Below are 21,184 nucleotides of genomic sequence, written 5' to 3' on the forward strand. Positions count from 1 at the left end.
CTCTCTTAAAAGTTTGTTGTACATTAAGTGCTTTGAAAATTTCAAGTGATAAAGAAGTAGGAGCCATTGTCAAAGAAGTAGGAGCCATTGTCTCTAAATGTGCATATTCTTCCTCCCCCTTTTTGTAAATTTTTGTAAAAGGAAATGCAATACACTTAGAAAATATATGTGGTCCAGAGTAGAAATGGGGAGTGAATCCAGAGTAAAATGAAATTTAGGGCAGACACTGTTTCAATAATATACTTTTGCCATTTCAGAGACTAGCATTGTACCTTTGACATAATGGCACTTTCTGAAGTGAATGAAGAGGGAGCAGATGCTCCAATTCAGGTCCTTTTATGATAGAAACAGAAGGAAAGGGTAGGATGGTAATTAGGAAGATAGCAGGTCTTTGAACCCGGGAGCATGGCAAATTAAAAGACCAGGAAAGTCATCTCTAGGAGTTTTAAATTAGGATCTTGAAAAAGATCAAGCAAGGCTGAGATATTTGGCCCTGGAACCCCAGGGAACAACCCTGGAATGTTTTGGTGAGGTATTGAGGAAAGGGCAATGCAAAGATGAAGACCATGTGGTTCCTGACCTAATATTCACAATCTAATAGGGAGTACATTGGGACTGGATGGGAGCGAGAGTCTGGAGAGGGATGCAAAACTACATACATAGATAAATACTATATAAACACACAGGTATGTATATAGACACGTGTGTGATATATCATGTGATATATGTATCAATCAATGCATTGTATATTATATAGTGTGTATATGTATATACACACACATCTAGACACACAATATGCATATACATTGTGCACATACACAAATATACATATTTGACTCTCATTCTTTCCTAATTCTTTGCCATCTAACTTTCTTTTCTTGCCTTAAAGGGAGACAGTGCAGTATTAAGTGAAAAAATATTGTATTTAGAGGTAGAATAAGTGGCTTTGAATCTTGATTCTGCTACATTCTACAAGCAACTAAGATACAAGATAGACTGGGAAAAGGGGAAAGGAGAGATCCAGAAAAGGAACCCAAGGAAATGTGAGAAAAATGAGAGATGGAAACTCTGGGAGACTCCCTGGAAATCAGGGCACCTGAGCTGGGCCTTGAAGGGAGCCCAGCACTTGTGACAGGTAGAATTGAAGAGACTACTCCAGGTCTGAGGGACTGTCTGCATAAATGGGAGTGAGGAAGGGCAGGACTAGATTGAGGAACAGAGAGTAATATGATTTGCCTGTAACAAAATACATGAAGGAGAATAATGTGAAATCAGGCTAAGGCCTAACAGAACTGATGAGAGAATTTCCTATCTCCTGACAGAGAGGTAGAGATGGACTCGACGCAGAATGAGATATATGTTTTTGGACCTGACCAATCTGGGAATTTGTTTGACTTGACCATGTGCTTTTGTTATAAGGATTTTATTTTTCTATTTTTTTTTTCAAAAATGAAAGGGCAAAGGGAGAGGAAGAAGAGAAAATAAAAACTTATCAATTGAAGATAAGAGTTAAAAAAAAAAAAAAAAAAAGCCAGAAGAGTGACTTCCAAAAAGCAGACTCACTAATGTGCTAAGACCCTGGTTTTAGGAAGTTGCCATTATAGGCCAGAGACAGGTCTGGACAAAAACTGAGTGAGGATTCTCTATGTTGCACTGCTCTGTCTTTGCTGCTCCACCCCAATCCCTTTCCTGATTCCAGGAGACCAGGCCTAGGGATTGAGCATCTAGGCATCCTGTTCTTCCTTTGAAAGGTCCAGTCATCTTCCTGAAATTTCAGCTCCTTTGAACTAAAAGAATAATAACAGCAGGGCCCTTTGTTCTACATTGTTTTAAGATGTAACCATTCTTTCAGAAAGCCTAAGCCTCTGGAAGAGTGCCTTCCCTTCCCTCCCCACTTCCACTTTCCCAGCTGGAGGCAATTTTTCTCTCCTCATATTTTCCTATATCAATCAACAAGAATTTATTAAGTACCTACAATGTGCCAGGCAGTGAGGTAGGCTTTAGGAATATAGCACAAAAAAATGAAACTTCAGAATAAGAATTACATTTCCTTTTGTTTCCCCCCACGATACCTACTACAAGGCTGGTCCTTCAGAAAAAGTAAAATCAATTGGATGCTGCAATAAAGTCAGCTGTAATGTCCCATTAACCTTGTTCCATGTCATCTCTGGATCTCTGGGATTATCATGCCCTCCCTACTCTTCCCTCCTCCCTCCATTTCCAGTGGTACAAGGATATTATAGAAGGGGAAAATTAGGGAAAGGAAACTCACCTTCAGGTATCCGATCAAAATCTACATAAAACCTCAGCATGACACTTCCAAGTGCAAAAGCCACCCCAGGTCCAATGAGAGTTACAGCAAAAAGGATCCCTGATGATGGTATAGAATCTTTGGTCAAAGCATAGTCCAATTATCCAAAGTCCTGACACACACTTTCCATTTTCCCAAAGCCTCATTTTCTACTAAGTCAGTTTATTTTTATAAAGACAACTAATTTCATTATTTTCAATGAATAAATCCCCCTCCCCTCATTGGGAAATAAAATAAAACAAGAAAAATGAAATGTTTATAACAAATATGTGGAGTCGAGCAAAAGAAATTCCTACATCAGCCATGTCTAAAAATTTATATATTTTTCACTCTACACCTTGAATCCATCACCTACTGTCAGAAGATGGGATGAAGTCATTTTTTTCCCACAATGATTCACTGTCATAACATGCTCTTACCCTTTCCAGAAAAGCTTCTCGTATTGCTCAAAGAAAAACTAACAGTTGCCTCCCTCCATACCCATTGTCTGGACAAGAAAAACTATGAGATGCTCTCTCTCTAGGCATCCTGTTCTTCCTTTGAAAGGTGCTGAAATTTCAGCTCCTTTGAACTAAACTCCTAAACTCAAGATTATGCTTTAACTTGTGCTAAGACTAATTGAAGACCCAGTTTTGAGCCCAGTCCTAAATTCAATCCAGACACAACTACAACCCTTCCTCTTGTTCCAACCTTCACTTCAATCCTATCTCCAACCCAAAGCCAAATCCTAAAATTTATTTCTAGTTTTAGTCTCAATGCCTGCTCACCTCCATCTCAGTGGCAAAGAGCAACAGCTGCAATTTCATTTCTGTAATATTTCAAGGTTTATAAAACACTTCAAATATTATTTCATTTTATCCTCACAATAATTCTGGGAAAATTATCTCCATTTTATAGATAAGGAAATTAAGACAGAAGTTAAGTGACTTGACTGTGGTCACACAGCTGATAATTTTCTCAGGCTGGATTTTTACTCAGTTTCTTTCCCATTCCATATTTATAGTTACCCTTCCACTGTGACTCCCCAGCTGAAAATCCAGTCTTAACACTAACCCTAATTCCAATATTACTCCAGCCATACTTAAGAACCACCATTATTCGAATTCCAAAAGTGAATCCAACCTAACATTAATATCAATCTTTAACTCTAAATCTAATCCTTAACCCCAAATGTTTTTTACTAACTCTAACTCAACTCTAACTCAACCCTAAATCAAAATTGAACTGAAACCTTAACTTCCTCTCAATCTAAAATATCCTAAACTCTTATCTTCAAATCTAAATTCTATCTGAATATTTCATTCAAATCCTCATCCAGTCCCAACAAATGAAATTTAAAATCCATTCTCACCCTTTAATACCAAAGCTAACTCAATATCAACCTTATCCACAGTAAACCTCCCAGTAGCCCCAATCCTTAGTTCCCTCTCCCAGTTCCCCAAGGTCCTGGCTAAGGTCCTGGCAGCATGTTTGACTCTTACCTAAATAGAGGGGAGAGTTGCTTGGGTGGGCAAAGTCATCGATATAGGAGATTCCAAAGGGTTGGATGGGCACAGCACCCACTCCAAGCAGGGTCTGTGCCAGGAACATGAGCCCCACCACCACCGTGTGTGGGGCCTCCGAGTGGAAGGCACAGCTGCTGTTGCTTGGGGTTGGGACTGAGGCCCGGGCTTGTTCTGGGTCCTGGGACCGCAAACATAATGAAGAAGCAGAGTCCTGATGCAAGCCTGTGGAAACAGGTGGAGCAGGAGATGTAAGGGAAATCTCCATAAGGATCAGTCACTCTCAGATCAGTCATTACCCATCTTTTCCACCTACCCCTGAGTTAGTTTCTCTTCTCCGTTTAAGCTTTTCTGTATTCTTGCCTCTGCCCATCTCCCCACCTTCTCACCTTTATGGCACAGAGAAGAAAAAACACTTAACTAAACAATAGGAGGATCTCTATTTAGCTGCTGGTATGACTTTAGACAAATTATCTGCCTTCCCTGGGCCTTAAAATGAGAGAGATAGACTAGAATTAAGAATTCTTTACCTGGAGGCCATGAACTTGCTTTGAAAAACTATTTTGACAATCATTTTAATATAATTGGCAAATTTTGTAAATTCTCACAACATAGTTGTTTTTTGCTTTTTTTCTTATTTTTTCCTTTTTGATGATTTTTCTTGTGCAGCATGATAAATGTGGAAATATGTCTAGAAGAATTGTACATGTTTAGCATATATTGGGATTATTTGCTGTCTGGGGGAGGGAGGACAATTTTGGAACAAGGTTTTGCAAGGATAAATGTTGAAAAATATCTTTGTATGTATTTTGAAAATAAAAAGCTATTTTTTTTAAAACTTTGTAAATCCTATGTATTTTTATTTTATGCATTTAAAAACATTATTATGGAGATGGGATTCAGAGGCATTCCCAGACTGCTGGAAAAGGGATCCATAAGAATTTCTGGATTAGATAGTCTTTAAAGTACCTGCAGCTCTACTAAGTCAGTCACTAACTTTCTATGTAGTCCTGTGTTTTAAAAGTTTCTTCTTTTATAAAAAGACAGAGCTTGACTAGACACTGTCTGAAGTCCCTTCTAGACTTTAATAATTCCTCAACTATTGGATTAGTTTGCCTTTTCCCCCTTGAGTTCAAATTTATATCCTTTACATTCATTTTGAGGTTTATTTAGAGTTTATTCCAGGAAACATCTTTCTTGTGTAATAAAATCATACTCTCAACGAAGACAGTCAATAATATTTGCTCACTTCATACAAACTGCAAATGTTTGGTAAACTAACTTTATAAGATTCCTGGTAATACATACACAAACACACATACACTATGCATATTTGAGTATTTTTGTGAATGCTATCTCTTTTTCTTTAAAAGCAGACCATTGATTTCAAGGAGACTATTGATAATAGAAGTATTGATTTCAATTATTGAACTGGGGTTCAAATCTCAGCTCTGTTATGACTTTTATATGACCTTCCTTTATCTCCTGGGGCTTTAGTTTCCTCCTCCAAAATATTATGAGTTTCGGTTTAAATGGTTTTGAAGGCTCCTTCCAGTTATGAAATTCTATGGCTTCTGTTTCAAGATCCTTTCCAGTTCTGATATACCATATAGTCTTTCAGCTGTAATATTCTGTGTTCTAACCCCTTGCCAGGTTGCACTGTGAAATAGTGAAAAAAGGAGCTGAATTTGAAACTAGATATGTTGAACTTGCTACTCACTTCTCTGTGACTTTGGATGCGCCTCTTAAGGTTAAGGTGGGCCCAAATTTCTTTGGGCTGTATGATGAGGGTATTGAACTAAATGATCTCTAAGGTTCTTCCCAAAATCTGACCTTCTATATTCTAGGGTCTTTCCTCTACAATTATATTTATGTATTTTTTAATTTACCAGGTAGAATCATAACCTCTCTACCAAGGCTCTGTCTTGGGCCCTCTTTTCTTCTTTTTGTATGCTGTTTGACTATTTCATCAGCTTCCATGGAATCAATTTCATCTCTATGCAGATGATTCTCAAATCTATATATCCAGCCCCAAACTCTTTCTTAGCATCTTCAGTATCTACAGGACAGCTTGAATTTCTCAGACTTAGAACTCAGTATATCCAAAACTAAACTTATTTTCTTTTACCCAAACCTGCCTCTCTTTCTAACTTCATTATTTTTATTAAGAGTACAATAATCCTTCCAGTCATCCAGCCTCACAACTTAGGTGTCATCCTTAACTTTTCACTCTCACCCCTTTCTATGTTAAATCAGCTGCCAAAGCTCTATCCATTCTATCTTGGAGACATCTTTTTTCTATACTTCCTTCTCTCCTCTGACACTGTCCCTGATGCAGATCTTTATCATCCCACACCTGAACTAGTTCAATAACTTTGTAGTTGACTTTTCTTCATAAACTCTAGAACATCTTCCAATCAATTCTCAAATCGATCTTCCTGAAGCTCAAGGCTGACCATATTATTCAACATGCAGCTGACCTCTTATTCAATAGACTCCAGTGGGTCCTTATTATCTTCAAATAGAAAATCTTTTAAAGCCCTTGATAACCTGGGCCTGTCCTACCTTTCCAACCTTCTTATACCTTACACACTCAGTTTTGGGGATGCTCCAAAAGAAAGCGTGAGAAAGATTGGCTATCAAAAGTTCTACAGAGTTGTTGTGCTGACCTTATTGCTGAACGTCAGTAAAACCTGGGCAGATACCAGCACCATCCCAAGGAACTGAACTGCTTCCATTTGAATCGTCATAGGAAGGCTTCTGAAGATCACCTGACAAGATAAGGTACTAGATACTGAGGTTCTTTCCTAAACTAAACTCACATCTCTGATGGGTTGGCCACATTGTTCAAATAGCAAACATACTTGCAAAAAGACTATTTTATGGAGAACTTATACAGAAAAAAGTGCTCACAGGGTGGTCAGAAAAGGCAATACAAATTGATTGCATGGAAGGACTGCCCAGAATGGTATGCCATCATGAAAGAAGGTGCTGTGCTCTATGAGCCACACAAAATTGAAATAGCTCAAAAGAAACATAAGATACATGAATTTAGAAAATCCATCCCAAGTGTTTACATGGACTATTTGAATCCAACCTGTGGCAGAGCTTTCTGAGCTCTTACTGGTCTGATTAGCCACAGTTGGACACACTGTAACTTGATTCTAATACAGTAATATCATTTTGGTCCTCTCCAAGAATGAAGGATAACATCTAACCAACCAACCAACACCTTATACCTCCTCCCTTGTTCTTGGTAATCCAGTATCAATGGTCTCCTTCTTATTTCTTGAATTAGACACTCCACCTCCCAATTCTGGGTATTCTTATTGGTTATTCCCCATTTCCAGAATACTCTCCCTCCTCAGCTCTACTTCTAGGCTTCCCTGGCTTCCTTCAAGTCTCAGCTAAAATCTTTTTGCAAAACGTTTTTCTCAGTCTTCTTTAATCTTAGTAGCTTCCCTCTGAGATTACCTCTCATTTTACCTGTATATGTCTTAGTACACATAATTGTTTGCCACTAATCTTTTCCATCACTGATCCCTCCTTGAAAAGGGTCATTTATTTATTTAATTTACTTATTCATACTATTCATTCTTTTACCGTTTTATCACTTTCTCATCTATTTATCTGTGCTTACTGTTCTTTGTATCCCCGGCACTTTGTGTGACATTGAACACATACTAGGCATTTGATAGATGCTTGTTGACTTGATTTTCTCTATAATGATAATATTTGAAGCTGAGATCCATGAATTTACATAATGGACCCTTACTGAGAAGATTCAAACCATTCACACTTCCTCAGCTCCTCTCTCCTATACCTCAGAACTTTTATGTGTCGTCACACATTTCTGTATCTATCCTGCAGTCTCAAAGGATGAGGTGCCATTCCTCCACTGTACTAACATTAGTTCTGAAGATGCTATTTCTTAGCTCTTACTGTGTGACTTCGGATAAGTCATTTGTCTTTGGATCTCAATTTATTCATGTGGAAAAAAAATAACAGAAGAAATTGGACTAGATGTTCCTTCTAGCTTTGAATTTTTAAAAATTCTTTAAATTTTTGATCTTATCTCCTTTAAGACCACATCCTGGTGATCATTCCCTTTTTCTCATGAATCATTGATCTCTCTCTTTGTACTTTCTCCTTCCCTTTGCCTATAAGATTTTTCACTGCATTAAAAATATCCTTCTTCAACATTTCAGTACCAATTCAATACTTCAAATACCCTTTCTACTACCACCAAGATACCAACACTTCCTTTTCCTGCCTTTCACTAGCAAAGTTGTAGAAAGTGTCATCTACATTTGCTGATTCCATTTCTTCCTGCCCTTCTCACAGTCCCCTGTATTCTGCTGTTGGACTGCATCACTCTATAAAAACAGCCTGATCATAGATCACCAAAGAGCTCCGAATTAGCAAATCCAATAGCCTTTGAGTAGTCCTTTCATTGTGTGAGGTCCCTGAGGCATTTTGTGCTTTCATTTGGTTAATCTCTCTTGCTCAAGTCCTTTCCATTTGCATCCTTCCCCTTCCTAAAGGTGCAGGGATAAATATGGTGGTTATACTACTGACACTGTTCTATACTTTTCCGGAACCTTGGACCTCCACTTAGCTATCAAACTAATCCTACTAAAGCCTAGGTCTGACCTTGTCACATCCCCTATTCAATAAACTCCAGTAGCATCTTACCGTCTTCAAGAACAAACAGATCATCCTTAGTTTGGCAATGGCAACAATAACTATAACTACAGTTATAACTATAATAACTATAGCTCCAGTTCCACATGCCAATTGCCTGTTGTACCCCTTTACCTACATGATCCCATGAACACTCATTCTTAACCAGTTCCTGGAACTTGCTCTTCTTTTCCTTTAAACCTTCTTCTTACTGTGCCCAAAAGGTTATAAAACTGTGTATTCCCTTTGATCCTTCAGTGTCTGGATCTGTGTCCCAAAGAGATCCTAAAGGTGGGAAAAGGACCCACATGTGCAAAAATGTTTGTAGCAGCTTTTTGTAGTGGCAAGGAATTGGAAGTTGAGTGGATGCCCTTCAACTGGGGAATGGCTGAATAGGTTATGGTATATGAATGTAATGAAAGATGTTTGTTCTATAAGAAATGATGAGCAGGCTGACTTCAGAAAAACCTGGAAAGACCTATATGAACTGATGCTGAGTGAAGTGAGCATATCCAGGAGAACATTATACATAGTGACAAGATTATGTGATAATCAACTATAATGGACTTGATTCTTTTCAACCATGAGATGATTCGAGCCAATTCCAATAAATTTGTGATGGAGAGAGCCATCTGCATCCAGAGAAAGGATTGTGGGAACTGAGCATGGTTCACAACATAGCATTCTCACTCTCTCTGTTGTTGTTTGCTTGCATTTTGTTTTCTTTCTCAGTTTTTTTTCTTCCTTCTTGATCTGACTTTTCTTGTGCAACAAGATAATTGTATAAATATGTATACATATATTGGATCTAACATGGATTTCAATATATTTAACATGTATTGGACTACCTGCCAGCTAGGGGAGGAGGTGGGGGAAAGGAGGGGAAAATTTGTAACAAAAGATTATGCAAGGGTCAATGTTGGAAAAATTACTCATGCATAAGCTTTGCCAATAAAAAGCTTTAATAATAATAATAATAATAAAAGAAATTGTTTTTGGCTCTTTCTTTTCCTTCCTCTCCCTTTCCTCACCCAGAATCCTGTTGATTCTGCCTCTAAAATATCCCTCATCTCAGTCCCTTCCACTCCATTCACATTAATAATTCACTCTAACTCAGGATCTCATAACCTCTTACCTGCCTCCTAACGTGTTTGTACTTTCTCCAATTTACTTCCCTCTCTAATTCATCCTTCAAACTTTTGCCAAAATAATCTTCCAAAAGGATAAATCTGCCCTTGCTACTGGCCTGCTCTAGAATATTTAATACTCCTTCCATTACCTTGAGAATTCATTAGTTTGGCATTCAAGGCTCACTACAATTTAATATTTCTCCATTTTACCCAGGCTTTTCTCTCACTATTTCTCATAAGAAATTTATTCTTCAATTGAGGTGAGATCTCCCCACAGGGTCCCAACAGTATGGCTCCCTCACCAAGACTAACGTGGTCATAGTAATAAGGATCCGAGATGAAGTGGGGAAGGCTCATGAGGAGTCCTGCCATCGCAACAACCACAGCTCCCAAGCCGATCAGTCGGGGCCGGTGGACCCGGCATCCAAAGTAGCTCACGAATACTATGAGGGCCGTGTTCCCCACCTGAAAGGGAGAAGAGTCAGAAAGGGTAAGAGGATGTCAGGTTGACTTCCTCTCCATGAGCCCCTGTATAGTGGACTGTGACAGCCCTGGACTTGGAGAAAGAAGCCTGAGGTTGAATCCTAGCTCCAATACCTACCTGCTGTGCATGGCCAGGGATAAATCCCTTTACTCCTCTGAACCTTAGTTTACTCCTCTATAAACCTGGGATAATGATCCTTGTACTAGCTGCCTTTGAAGGGGGCATGGAACAGTTGACAGAGAATTAAAAAGTTCTTGAGCAAGAGCATGGATTGATGTAGTATCTGTGCTATCACAGAGAGAGCTGTAGCCCTGACAAGCCCCATACTCCCTTGCCTTTGGTCCCTAGCTGGTAACATGGGGATGTGGTGAAGGTCTGATATTATTAAAATTTACAAGATTTAAGACAAATCCGAGACACTTTTTGTTTACTATCTGATTCCTAAGAATCTAAGTATGAAGGAAAGTGCATTAAGCATGGAGTCAGAAGACCTTGCTTCAATTCCTTGCTCTACCACTAACTTTAAAAGGGATTTCAGGAAAGTGATTGAACTTCTTTGGGTTGTAGGATACTTCTCTGTAAAATACAGAGGCTAGGCTAGAGGAGATCTAAAATTCTTTTTTTTTTTGATGAGGCAATTGGGGTGAAGTGACTTGTCTAGGGTCGTAAAATTCTTTTCTGCTCTAGCCCCAAAAGCCTCTGCATCCCTTTCCCCTAGACCACAAACTAACTTGATGCTGAGAATAGACATCATCCATTAGATCGTATCTCTACAGATTAAGGTCATACCCCTATCTCTGACTGGCTTGTTCCAAGAGGCCTCCTTGCCATACTTTGCCCCACTCCCTATAGCTCACACTCCCATATTCATGCCCACCAAAGTTGCATCTGACTTTTTGTAACCCCATTTGGATTTGGGTTGTTTGGTTTTTTTTTTTTAAAGCAAAGACACTGAATGGTTTGCCATTTCCTTTTCTAGCTCATTTTTTACAGATAAGGAAACTGAGGCAAAAAAGAGTTAAGGAACTTGTCCCAGCATCACATAGCTTATAAGTGCCCAAGGCTACATTTGATCTCAGGGAGATGAATCTTCCTGATTCCAGGCCTGGTTTTGTATCCACTGGGCTATCTAACTGTCCTCATGCCCACCAAGCAGTCCTCAAAAAAAGAATAAAAACACAAGCTCCAAACTCCAGACCCTCATCAAGCCAGGGCATGGAGGGGGATCTACCATTGCTATAGATATAAGGGGATCCTGGGTAGAATCACAGAATTCAAAAGCTGGAAGGGACGTAAGAGTCCTGGCCTAGGAGTCATGAGAACTTGGATATAACTTATCTTTGACCACCTTGCTATATGATCGTGAGACTTCTATGGCTTTATTAATCTCCTTTATGGGAGGAAAAGATTGGACTAAATGAAGTCCTTTCTTAACCTAGCATGTTCATGAGTCTAGGGCTGCTTCAACTTACTCCATGAGCTGCAGTGACTGATTTCTCCTTTAGAAGCTTCTATTTTCTCCTATGTGAGTTTACTAGGAGTCCCTTTCAGCTACCCTGTTCTAACACTTTCATTTTATAGAGGAGGAAACAAGCTCAAAAAGGATGTCTCTTGCCTAAAGTTGCACAGCAACTGAATAATCTCCACTTTCCATTCAAGATCCAGAAGTCAGAACCAAGGGGATGAGAGTGGTAAGGATGAAAGACAACCTCAATTCTCCCTGAAGGAGTTTGTCCAGACAGTTTAGTCTTCACAAAACAAATCCAGAGTAGGAGTTTCCTAATTGTTCACATACCAACAGAATCTCAGAGCTGGAAAGGACCTTAAGACACATAAAATATAGAATGAAAACAGATAGATTATAGAATATTTGAGGGGGAAGGAAAGGCATTTTAGAACATAGATCTCAAACTCTATGAGGGAGTAAATATATATAACATAAAATAATGATATATAAAATAAAATAATAAAATAAAATGTTATACCTGAATTGACCTTTTAAGAGAGAATACTGGAACTGGGAGAGACCTTAGAATACAGAATGTTAGAACTAAAAGGAACATTTAGAACATAGAATGGAGATTTGGTCTAAAACTTTATTTCTAGAAGGGAAGTTGATGGTCAAAGAGTGTTAGTGAAAGTTGAAGTCCAGTTGTAATCTTCTCACTACATCAGGGATGGGGAATGTCCAGTCTGTGGGCCCTGTAAAGCTCATAAAATCGTTTGCTAAGGCAACTGCAGGTGATGATGAGCTGAAAGCTAGGTAAACAATCTCTCACTGCTTGAATTCTATAAGTTGATAATTTTCTACGGTTCACAAATGATGTTATAAATATTCAAATGATCCTTGGCAGAAAAAAAGTTCCCCACCCCTGCATTACCTGGTGTTGCCTCTTGAAGTCAGCTGTTACTTTTGAAGACATAGAGTGAATCCCTGAAGGCCTGGACACAGGGAACTATGGGAATATCACTGAAGAGACCAACCATAACTGAGGTTGAGGAGTCCCATGCATAAAAAGCTGGGATAAGAAAAGTAAGGAGAGAAAGAAGAGCTCTTTCCTTGCTTCCCCAGTATTCTGGGACAGCCTGGAGCTCAGCATGGCTGAGGGGTTGGACATACCTCATTGAAGGCCACCAGGAGCCCTGAGGTCTGACTGGTCAGGCCAAAGCGTTTCTCTATGGTGGAGATGGAGCTCTTCAGGGAGCCCGAGATCATGAGTTGGGTCAGCTGCAGCATGCTTTGGCAGAATACAAAGAACTGCAGAGACAAAAAAGGGGAAGGGAGGAGAGAGATGATGGAGGGGGGAAAGAAAAGGGAAGGAAGAAGGGAGAGACAGAGCAGGGGATGGAGATATAGAAAAGAGGAACAGAGGGAGGGAAGGACAAATGAGAGGAAGAGAAGGAGAGAAAAACAGAGGAGATGGAATAGACAAGAAAGAGGGAGAATGGGAGGTTAGACAGAAGAGGGAGAAAACCAAAAAAAAAAAAAAAAAAAAAGGAGAGAGGAAAAGATAGAAAAAAGGGAGGGAGAAAAGAGAAGGAGAGGAGAAATGATTTATCAGACACAGAGGGTGTGGGGAGAGGGGGAAGAGAAAAGTCATTATCTTAAGCTTCTGAAGCAGGACCCCCAGAGATGGAGAGAGAAGAGGAAAGAGACAAAGCTCCCAAGGGAGTCCCTTGGATAACTTCTGCAGCCAAAAATCTGTTTCTGGCAACTGAAGTCTATGGTTTGAGAACTGTCCTTTACTTCCCAGATTCCACGTACCTCACCCTCCACCTTGCCAGAAGTTGAGGCCTACCTCAAAGTCAGAATTGAACTAACTTGGTGCATTGCTGTGGTTGAAAAGGGAAAGGATCTCCCGAAAGAGGGAATGGGGTTGGATGGATGGGGCTATGGGAGCCCTTTATGGCCTTCAAACCTCTACCCCAGAGCTGCATTGGGGATGTCTTTCCTTGTTCTACTGTCCATGTTCTGTCTCTTGTGTCTCAGTTATAGGCAGTCTTCCAGGATGGACCCAGAACAACCATCCCTATCCTTTTCTCCCTTTTCCCTCCTCCTATCCCCTTACCCCTAGGCATGGCCTTCTCCTTTCTTCTAGGTGGAAAGCATGGGAGCTGGACATCTGGGAGTTCCTTCTATCCTGAGCCTCTTCTATTTAATGGTTTGAGTTAAATTCTAATTTATTCATAGTTCAGGACAAATTCCAAGTCATTTTACCATCACCCTAACCCCTACCCCAACTCCCGCCCCATCCTCGTTGGACCCTTCCCTTTTTCAACCAGAGCTATGAGATTATGAGACAGAGACAGACAAATAGAGACAAAGAAAGAGAGACAGAAATACAGAGGCAGGGAAGGAGACAGAGACAGAGATAGAGAGACAGAGAGAGAGAGACAGACAGACAGACAGAGACTGATAGAGAAAACCAGAGAAACAATAAAACAGACACACAGAGATAGAGACATGCAGAGAAATAGAGAACTAAGAAAGAAAGCGAGAACAAAATTATTTCTCATTTGACTCATGGTCAAATAAAAATAATTTTAGAGATAACAGTTATTGGCCCAAATTGCTTCTTTAGGATAGAGAATCAACAGTTGATTCCTTTGTATTTATAGATTTTTATTGTTCCCATTTGTATATGATCTCTCTTCCCCTCTGTGACTGGGGACTCCTTAAGTTCTTCCTCTGAGGGTCCTGTTAGCTAAGTCACAAGTCAGACCTTTCTCTAAATTTCTCTGTCCCCAGGATTATACACCTAGATCTTATTTCTCCTTATAAACATTTGTTGAATTGAGGGAGAGGATTTCTCTAAATCTTTCTTCTCCAGGAGCAGCCTCTCTCCAACACTATCAGTCCTTCTCCCAAGGTCCCCAGTGACAGATTTAGTACCTTGATGTTGTGAAATAGATTGGAATTCTTCTGAAATGGCTCATCTTGGTTTTTAGATGTAGGCTTAGTGCTCATCTCGACCTCAGTCTCTGAATCTGACATTTCAGTCCTCTGCCAGGCTGGTCCTGTAAAAAGACATGTCTCATCATGAGTAGAAAGAGATCAGTCAATGGAGTCTTCAGGAGGTCAGGTTCCTCTCCTGGAAACCTCCCAGTTAATTAGCATACAAGTGAGATCTGGCCACTCTTCTCTCTTCTATCATTTCTTCCTTCCCCAGAACTGGCCACTTTTAGTTGACCACTAAGGCACTCTTAGTATTTTCTGCCTTTTCTTCTCTTCAATCACTCAATAAGCATCTCATAGAGCAGGGGTCCTCAAACTATGGCCCACGGGCCAGATGTGGCAGCTGAGGACGTTTATCCCCCTCACCCAGGACTATGAAGTTTCTTTATTTAAAGGTCCACAAAACAAAGTTTTTGTTTTTATTATAGTCCGGCCTCCAACAGTCTGAGGGACAGTGAACTGGCCCCCTAGTTAAAAATTTGAGGACCCCTGTGATAGAGGCATGTAGTATAACAGGAAGAGGGCTAGTGAGAGGGCACAAATCACCTTATCTGACCCTCTCAATAGCTCCAACAAAAATTGTTTGGGGTTTGGTCTCTTCATTGGAAATTCTATGGCAGCTTAAGACTAAAACTATGAGCCTTAAGACTAAACCAAGAAACTGCTGAATATCTGACTTCCAAGAATCCAAAGACGGAGATACTGGGACTTAAAGCCATAAGCCTTTGGTCTGATTTCTTATTTTTGGCTAAATCATTGTGTGATTGGGACAATTATTTAACTTCTCTGGGCCTAATTGCTTTGTTATTCAGTCCTGTCTGATTCTTTATGACTCCAATTGGGGTTTTCTTGGCAGAAATATTGGAGAGAGTTGCCATTTCCTTTTCCAGTTCATTTTACAGATGAGGAAAGTGAGGCAAAAAGGACTTGCCAGGGTCCCACAGTTAATAAGTGTCTAAAGCTGGATTTGAACTCAGGAAGATGAATCTTCCTGATTCCAGAACTGACACTCTGTGCACTGTACCCATAGTAGTCCAAAGAATCTTACTTCATTCTTTGTAAAATGAAGAGACTGTGTTTGATCAGCTTTTAAGTTCTTTCCAGCTCTATTTTAAATCTTGTAGCTTTCTATTGAAGCATCCCTTTTTGCAAAATGAAATCAACTGGGAAACCCTCCTTTCCTCATCACCCCCTGCCCTTCGATGTGTCCCTCCCTCCATCTGGTTGGAGAGCATGGCAGGTGGTTCCCTGGGAGCTCCTTCCTCCTCTTTTTCCAGTTGGTACCCAGGGAATTCTCATCATTTCCCACCTGGCTACTTTCCTAGACTTCATCATCTCCAGAAAATCATCCTTCTGCAAGATGAAATCAATTCAGAAGCCCCCACCTCCTCATATCATCTCCCACCCCAGCAGCAGGATGGCATGCACCTGAACCTGGAGAGTCCCTCTCTCCATCCTCTGCTTTCACTTTCTTTGCCATGTAGTTTCATCCATTAGATTGTGAGCTCCTTACGAGCAAGAATTATCTTATAACTTTTTTTTGCATCCACAGTACCTGACACACAATAGGTGCTTAATAAATTATTAACTCTGATTCAATTCTTTATTTCCCCCATCTCGCAATTTGATGATAAAATGATTAGGTTCTCCTTTTGAATGCTTATATCCACTGATCAGGAGCACTTTATCAATCCTTCAAATAAGGTCAAATATTATTACTACCATTTTATGGGAGAGGGGAAGAATTTAAGGCCCAGAGAAGAACAGTTAACTTCCTAAGATCACACAGCTAACTAGCAGCATAGCTGGAATTTGCACTCAGGTCTACTGACTCACAGGTTCATCTTTCTGTCCACTACTATCCTTTAAAGTCCTAGCTCAGGAGTCATATATGAACTCAGAATGCCCTGCCCAGGTCAGACACAAACAGACCCTATGAACACTTGAGGTAGCTTCTCTAATTTTGTGCAGCTCACAATTTTTTGGGTTAATTCAGTTCTGCTTTGCCCATGGTGCTGTGCTCCTTCTCTGATGAGGGCATGCCATGCTGGGCAATTTTGTGCCAGTCTCCCATGTCATACAATCGATTCTAAAGTTCTTGAGAGACTTTGAGAGTGTTCTTGTATCTCTTTTTCTGACCATCTTGTGAGGGCCTTTCCCTGTGTGAGTTTTCCATAAAAAATTTTTTTGGCAAGCATAATGAGACCAGCACCAAGGAAATGTACTGGTACATACACACACACACATATAGACATATATGTATATACACTCATATAGATGTGTACGTACGTAACACATATAGTTATTGTGTATATATAGGCATGTAAATATTCATATGCATATATCTTTAACTTTTTATTTCTCCATCTATCTATAATCTCCATTTCTCTATATAGCTCTTCATCTATTTATCTATCAACTATATACCTATTTCTCCATTTCTCCATATATCTTTCTATCTATCTGCCTATCTCCCCTTTATCATCTGTCTATCCATCCACCCATCTATGTATCCATCTATACATCACCCCATCTATTTATCTATTTGCCTATCTCTCAATTCATCTGTCTAGCTTTCTCTTTCTACTTTTACTTGCCCACTTTTCTATCCATTTATCTGTCCTTCTCTCCATCTATCATCCATCCATCCATCTATCCATTCACTTATCTATCTATCCATCTAACTACCCATCTATCTTTCCATTCATCTATCCAGCCATCCATCTATCATCTATTTCTCCATGCATCTATTCATCTATTTCTTTATCTGCCTATCTTTTCATCCGTCTATCATCCATCATCCATCCATTTATCTATCTTTCTATTCATCTATACATCCATATATTTTTCCATCTATCTATCCATCCATGTATCCATATTTCTATTATTTATTCATTCATCCATTCATGCTTCTTTCTCTCTCTCTCTCTCTCTCTCTCTCTCTTTCTCTCTTTTCTTCTTCTTCGCTCCTTGTGTTTTTCATCACAGATTGATTCAGAAGGGCTTTTAGAGGCTGTTTAGCCCTAACCTCCCCCCCACCATTTTACAGATGAGAGAGGCCCAAGAACAACAGGGAGATGGAATGTCCATTTTAGAAAGGCTGGAAGCTGGCTTGAGTGGAATACGGCCGGCAAAAGAGGGAGTTTTAGAAAATCTTATTTGAAAGATCAGCTAGAAATAGTAAATGAGACAGATTGGCCATTTCATAAGCAAGCCTCTTTCTTTTGTCCTTTATATACTGGATTTTTTACATTTGTGGAAGGTTAAGTATATAATTTTTTAAAATGAAAGATACATCAGAAGTTTGGGTCCTGAATCCTCCATAATGTTTGGTTTTCTGCTTTGACACTTGGGCAAACTTGAATTGGGAGTTCAGGCTCCTGGAGCACTTCTGCCCACCCCCAATTCAATTCTGCACATTTATTAAGTATCTGTCATGTACAGGGCCCCAGAGACACAAAGTGCTGCATATGTAAAGTATTGATTTTAGAATCAGAGGACCTGGCTCAGAATCCTGATTTTGCTACTGCAGCTGAATGATCATGGGGAAATAGCTGAATCTCTGTTGTTCTTGGGCCTCTCTCATCTGGATCCTGCATTTGCCACTTATTAGCTGTGTAACATTTCTCTGCCTCTGTTTCCTCAATAGTAAATAGAGATATAATAATAATACCTACCTCACAGAGGAGAGTAAAGATCAAAAGAGATATTTGTAAAGTACTTAACACAGTGACTGGCACATAATAGGCTCTTAATTTATATTTATTTCTTCTCTCTTTTCTTCCTTCCTTCCTTTCTTCTTTCTTTTTCTTTTTTTCTCCTTTTTTCTTTTTTTCATTTTTATTCTTTCCTTCTTTTTCCCTCCTTTCTTTTCTTTTTCTTTCCCTCCCTCTGTTCCTTTCCTTTCTTTCTTTCCCTCTCTCCCTTCCTTTCTTTTTTATTTCTTTTCTTTTTCTCCTTCCCCTCTTTTCTTCCTTCCTCCCTTCCTTTCTTTTTTCCCTTCTTTTCTTTCCCTGAAAGCACACTCAAAACAAGATCTTTCTATTTATTATTATTATCAAGACAGGTGATTGTATCCATGTTGGAAACTTTGAGTGTGAAAGTGCCTTCCACCAATGCAGATCAACTTATCTCCCACTTTCAATCCTCAGAGGGTTATCTGAGGTTATATGATTTTCTCATGACCACTCAACCAGTGAATGGGAGGCAGCATTTGGACACAGGGCTTCCTGACTTTAAAGCTGGTGCTCTACCTATTATGTCATGACAGTTCTCATTATTATAATCCTTAAAACACAATCAAACTGGTTTTGAGCTGGCAGTACATGCCCACCCATTGTCTTAGATCAGTCTGACACAGGATATGAGGGCAGAAGTAGGAGGCAAATCCATGAAATTCATAGGACTCAGAGCTTGGGGTTCCTGGACCTAGACCATAAGCCAATCATCAGGAACTAAGGAAAGGATGTGCTCTAATGGAGATGGGAAGAAAAGCGAGATCTGTGTTTAAATTCTAGCACCATGGACAGAATGCTTACAAGGCAGTTAGGTGGTTCAGTGGTTAAAGTACTGGGCCTAGAGTCAGGAGGACCTGAAATCTGGCCTCAAGGCACTGGCTGTGTGACCCTGGACAAATCACTTTAACTTTGTTTGTCTCAATTTCCTTATCTATAAAATGAGTTGGAGAAGGTGATCAAGCTACTTCAGTATTTTTGCCCCTTCCCCCCAAAAAATGGACAAATAGTATTGGGGTGCTATGGTTCAGAAAGTCACAAAGAGTCAGGCAGAATTGAATGATTGAATTACAACAAATATTAGACTAGATGGCCTTTCAGATCCTTTCTAGGTCTAAATAAAGCTCATGAACCTAAAAGCCAATGTGATCTGGGACAAGGCACTTCCCTTTCCTTCCCTACTGAGCCCTGGTTTCCTCATCTGTAAAACCAGACACTGGTCTCTTCACATTAGGACTATCCATTCATTCCAACTGAGCAACATCCCTTGCATCAGCTTCCTCCTTTCTCTCCTTCATCATACAAGTTTTTATTATCACCTCCTAGACTTTTGGTCATTTTTTTTCCTTGCAAAGCAATTGAGGTCATTAAATAAAGTTCAGACTCTTTTGTCTGACAATGAAGTCCCTCCACAGTTGGTACCATTTTATCTTTTCAATCCCATCTGATATGAGACCCTCCACATACTTTACTCTGTGACTGAACTGGACAATGCTCTAATCTCTGCACTGTCACCCTGCATTTGCTTATTCAGTTCCTTGTGCCATTAAGATCCTCCCTCTTTTTCTTCATCATTTCAATTCCCCTTCTTTGCTGAAGATCCACTTGAGAAAATTTTGAGAAGCCTTCCATTATATCCCCCTAGTCAGCAACAACTTTCCCCCTCCGCCCTCAGAAACACTTTATTCACATCTCTTTAATGTACTCATCCTGTGATATATAATATTAGTCATCTGTGTTTATGCCTCCTCCTCTGCCCAATTGTAAGTTCCCTGAGGTCCTGGATACTCTGTCATCTAAATTCCGTATCTTTGCCATCCTTGAGTACTCAAGGGACTGACCTCCTTTGTATCCAGGACCTTTAGTTTCTGCTTTTGACTATCCTCAAGTCTTCCTCTCAGGCTGGCCAACATGATAGCCAGTTTCCACGAACCACTAATCTCAGCGTGGGTTAATTTTTATCTATAAATATTTATCGAGTACCTACTCTATGCAATGGCTGTGTTGGGTCAAGCTAATAAAAAGACAGAAAAAGATAGATCAATCTCTGCCATTCAGGCACCTCACATTTGAGTGGGGGAAATGGCACATGCACACACATAAGCCAGCATACTGGATCTGGAGTTTTGTCTATGAAATTGTCACTTTGTGCAATCCAATTAACCTCCTGAAGCTTTAGTTTCCTCATCTATAAAATGAGAATAGTACTTATCTATTGTCAAACTATTATACACAAATGTTCAGACAATCCAAAAATTGGTCCATCAAAACATATCTTGAAATTGGACCCTGAACTTGACCAATAAAATGGACCTAGAATTGGACAAGAAGAAGAAAAGAAGATAGATTAAAGGCACTGGATTACGATGAAAAGAGGACTGGTTTGGAGCCAAAGAACTTGAGTACAAATCCCACATCTGATGCTAACAGTCTGTATGACTTTGAGCAAATCATGGAATCTCCAAAGGTCTCCTTGACTATCAAATCAAAGGATTGGACTAGATCACCTCTGAAGTCTCTTCTAGCTCTTGATCTATGAATTTTATGATTATTGTTAGAAAATTACACTGTAATTCTAATAACTCTTCTAATAAGCTTCTTCCTGAATCAAAAGTATATTTCTTTAACAACAATAATCTTACCCTGGCATGGGTTTTATCAATAAAAAGTTATTTAAAAAAATAATAATCTTATGATGAAATATAGGACTTCAATTTATGGAATACTGAGATAGGCCTCCCAAGAATTGAAATTGAGGGTCAACCAAAAGGCAATTGTGTGTGTATGTGTGTGTAGCCATATGGTGGGCCTAAATGCCTAAGCCCATTAACAGCTAAGAATTGCATAAGAGAAGGGATGTAAGGGATGGCTGATGACCAGAAAG

At 39.6% G+C, this 21,184-nt stretch overlaps 1 protein-coding gene across 2 annotated transcripts in view; it reads right to left on the reverse strand.

Moving 5' to 3' along the window:
- The window catches only part of SLCO2B1 (solute carrier organic anion transporter family member 2B1), an 84,729-nt gene that overhangs the window by 49,574 nt on the left and 13,971 nt on the right, over positions 1–21,184 (reverse strand). For both annotated transcript variants that reach the window (XM_051987105.1, XM_051987104.1), the window contains exons 2-6: positions 14,504–14,628; positions 12,731–12,868; positions 9,929–10,091; positions 3,793–4,038; positions 2,273–2,371 (exon numbers count right to left, since the gene is read on the reverse strand). In XM_051987105.1, coding sequence (XP_051843065.1) covers positions 2,273–2,371; positions 3,793–4,038; positions 9,929–10,091; positions 12,731–12,868; positions 14,504–14,605 — 748 coding nt within the window. In that variant the 5' untranslated portion in view covers positions 14,606–14,628. The remainder of the gene's footprint in view (positions 1–2,272; positions 2,372–3,792; positions 4,039–9,928; positions 10,092–12,730; positions 12,869–14,503; positions 14,629–21,184) is intronic.

This window comes from Antechinus flavipes, chromosome 3 (assembly GCF_016432865.1).
Source record: "Antechinus flavipes isolate AdamAnt ecotype Samford, QLD, Australia chromosome 3, AdamAnt_v2, whole genome shotgun sequence".
In the NCBI taxonomy this organism is placed as follows: domain Eukaryota; kingdom Metazoa; phylum Chordata; class Mammalia; order Dasyuromorphia; family Dasyuridae; genus Antechinus; species Antechinus flavipes.